We start from the raw sequence: 2,772 nt of genomic DNA on the forward strand, positions 1-2,772 counted from the left end.
TGGTTAGTTTAGTTGAAAAATAAATTAAACACGAATTTAAATTCATAAAAAATTTATTAAACGTCCATTGATGATTAACACAATTAAAATTATTACTGAGATAAATGCGCTTGATGTTTACTACACAACTTCTAAAATTTCGGAATAAAATTGGATATGGCGACCCTCATTTTTTGTTCAACGATAATTTTCAAGGGATATTTACTTTTTATTACCGCGACCGCCGGAAACCCAGCTTCTCACCAATAGGATTTTTCAAATGGAAATAATATTTGTAGAGCTTTGCCAATAGGCAGTGGATATTCCTCTTTTACTAATATTCAAAAATCAAAAATTTTCATGCTACCAAATTCTAACTTCAAAGTATTATCGCAAGATAAGTCAATAAGAGTTTCTTCTTCCAAAGAAATAGTTTTCATTCCCATAAAAATTCCTCTATTAAATACCATAATCCTTTTAATTTCAGGTATAACAGTAACATGAGCCCATCATAGTCTTATAAGAAATAAATATTCAGAAACCATAAAGAGATTAATAATACGTTATATTTGGGGTGTATTTCACTATCCTACAGGCTTATGAGAATAAAGAAGATTTTGCATCAGAGACTCAATTTATGGATCAAGCTTTTTTTTAGCAATATGGCATTCATGTAATTATTGGAACTTTATTTTTACTAACTTGTCTATTATGACACATATAATGTCATTTCTCTATAAATCACCACTTCGGATTTCAGGCAGCAGCATGATATTGACACTTTGTAGAAGTAGTTTGTCTTTTCCTTTACATTTCAATTTACTGATGAGATAGATAAATTATAATCCTTCTTTTATAAAAAATATATTTGACTTCCAATCAAAAGATCCTTATTTAAGCGGGGATAATACATATAATTATTTGATCGATATCAATATCATTCATAGTAGAAATTATCATAATGATATGATGGACAAGAATTTCAAAAACATCTAAAAAGGATCGAGAGAAAATATCCCCATTCCAGTGTGGATTTGATCAAAAGAGATCAGCACGATCTCCCTTCTCTATTCAATTCTTCTTAATTGCAGTATTATTTTTAATTTGTGATATTTAAATTGCCATTATCCTACCAATTATCTTAACATTACACTGAAGAATAACCAAAACATGATCATAACAATTTCAGTATTTATCACTATTCTAACAATGGGTTTATACCATGAATGAAAAAACGGAATATTAGAACGAGCTAAATGGGCCTTGAATTCATGCAAATTTATCGTTATCTACTTTAACTAATTTTTCGAACTTTTTTATAAGCTCTTATTTATTGGGTATCAACAAAAATGGCTTTTATATTGCAAGACAAATTAATTTCATTGGAGGTTACAAACTGATGCAACAAAGCAAAACAATTACTGATACAATCTTCATTAATTTTTATTTTCCCTTGCTGTAACATTTTTTTTTTCAATAATTGAATATTTCTCGGCACCCTGGGGTGCAGTGGCGTACAATTTGGAAATCACTGAGTTATACTGTATATTATATTTAATTGTCTTCATAAAGACTAAGTCATTCAAATGGTTTCGGATTGTAGTACACATAGACGTACAAAAACTCCTAGTAAATAAACTAATATTAATGTTAACGATGTGTATGTAGCATACTCAGCAGGTTTGAGTATTAAAGAAACTGAAGTAATGTAGGTCCGATTCCAACCTGGTTTAATTGAATTCGGGGGCAAAATCCAAGTGATAAATTTTGGACAACGGTGGTTTTAAAAGGGCGGAGAGCCGGAAATAATCCCCAGAATAGTTAACGGAGATTGAACCTCCTACATTCACAATAAAATAAGGTCTTTCCTATCCCTGATATTTTCGTTCTATATACTGAAAGTGTATACAATAATCACTGCATAACAAAATTAAAAAAAAAAAAAATAGAAAAAGCAAAACAAAAAAAGAAACAAAAAGTATTTTATCTGATAACAACTAAAATAAAATTATGTTCTGTCAAATAAAAATAAAAAATGCTTTAATTGAATATCATAAATTCTATAAAAATTAAAAATTCGTTATTATTAATATTATTCCTAAATATGATATGTTATTGAATAACATTGAAGTATATAATAATTTAAATATATTTAGCCGTAATTAAAATTAGTAGACTAACCATCAATTGAAAATCATTCATTACTTTGCGCATATGTTTTGTAAGGGCTAACTGCTTATAGAGTGTTCTCGCTCCAAAAATATTTTTGAAATATTATTTTTTGTTATTATTTACGTTGTTACAATCTTCTATTTTTATGGAATTATTATCCACTAAAATGCTAAACCATTTACAAATAATATCAATAATGATTAATAATCGAGTGAAGAAGATTTTTTTAGTATAGATTGACTAGCACTGAAAAGTTCGATATATTTTTCTTTCGTGTGATTTAAAGTGAAGGGATTGTGTTCTAATCCTATTTCAGGTATATATTTTTTTCTCTTTCTTTTTTCAAACTATTTTTTTTTTAATATTTAAGCATAAGTAATTAAATTTAATTTATTTTAATTATAGAAATATTTAATGTTCATTTTCTTCAGTTTTATGATTGGTGATTTCACTATTATCTATTTATTGCTGGGCGTTTCATTATTATATGTTTCAATAACGCAGAAAACAAATATAGTGTGATGCTCGAAATTAATTTTTATTTATCTTGTTTTTCCTTTCAAGGCTCATTAAAAACGTTTATAGAAATCTGGAGTTCCGACTGAGTTAATTGCTAATATA

The 2,772-nt window shown here is 27.4% G+C and overlaps 1 protein-coding gene across 1 annotated transcript; it reads left to right on the plus strand.

Annotated features, from left to right (window-relative positions):
* The first annotated feature begins 339 nt into the window (after positions 1–339).
* LOC136795298 (cytochrome c oxidase subunit 3-like) lies at positions 340–805 on the plus strand. Its single transcript, XM_067045427.1, is given in 2 exon segments — positions 340–541; positions 711–805. Coding segments are annotated over 2 exon segments (297 nt in total).
* The last annotated feature ends 1,967 nt before the right edge of the window (positions 806–2,772 follow it).

The sequence above is a fragment of the Halyomorpha halys genome, unplaced genomic scaffold (genome assembly GCF_000696795.3).
Source record: "Halyomorpha halys isolate HHAL.00 unplaced genomic scaffold, Hhal_1.1 Scaffold2896.1, whole genome shotgun sequence".
Taxonomy (NCBI): Eukaryota; Metazoa; Arthropoda; class Insecta; order Hemiptera; family Pentatomidae; genus Halyomorpha; species Halyomorpha halys.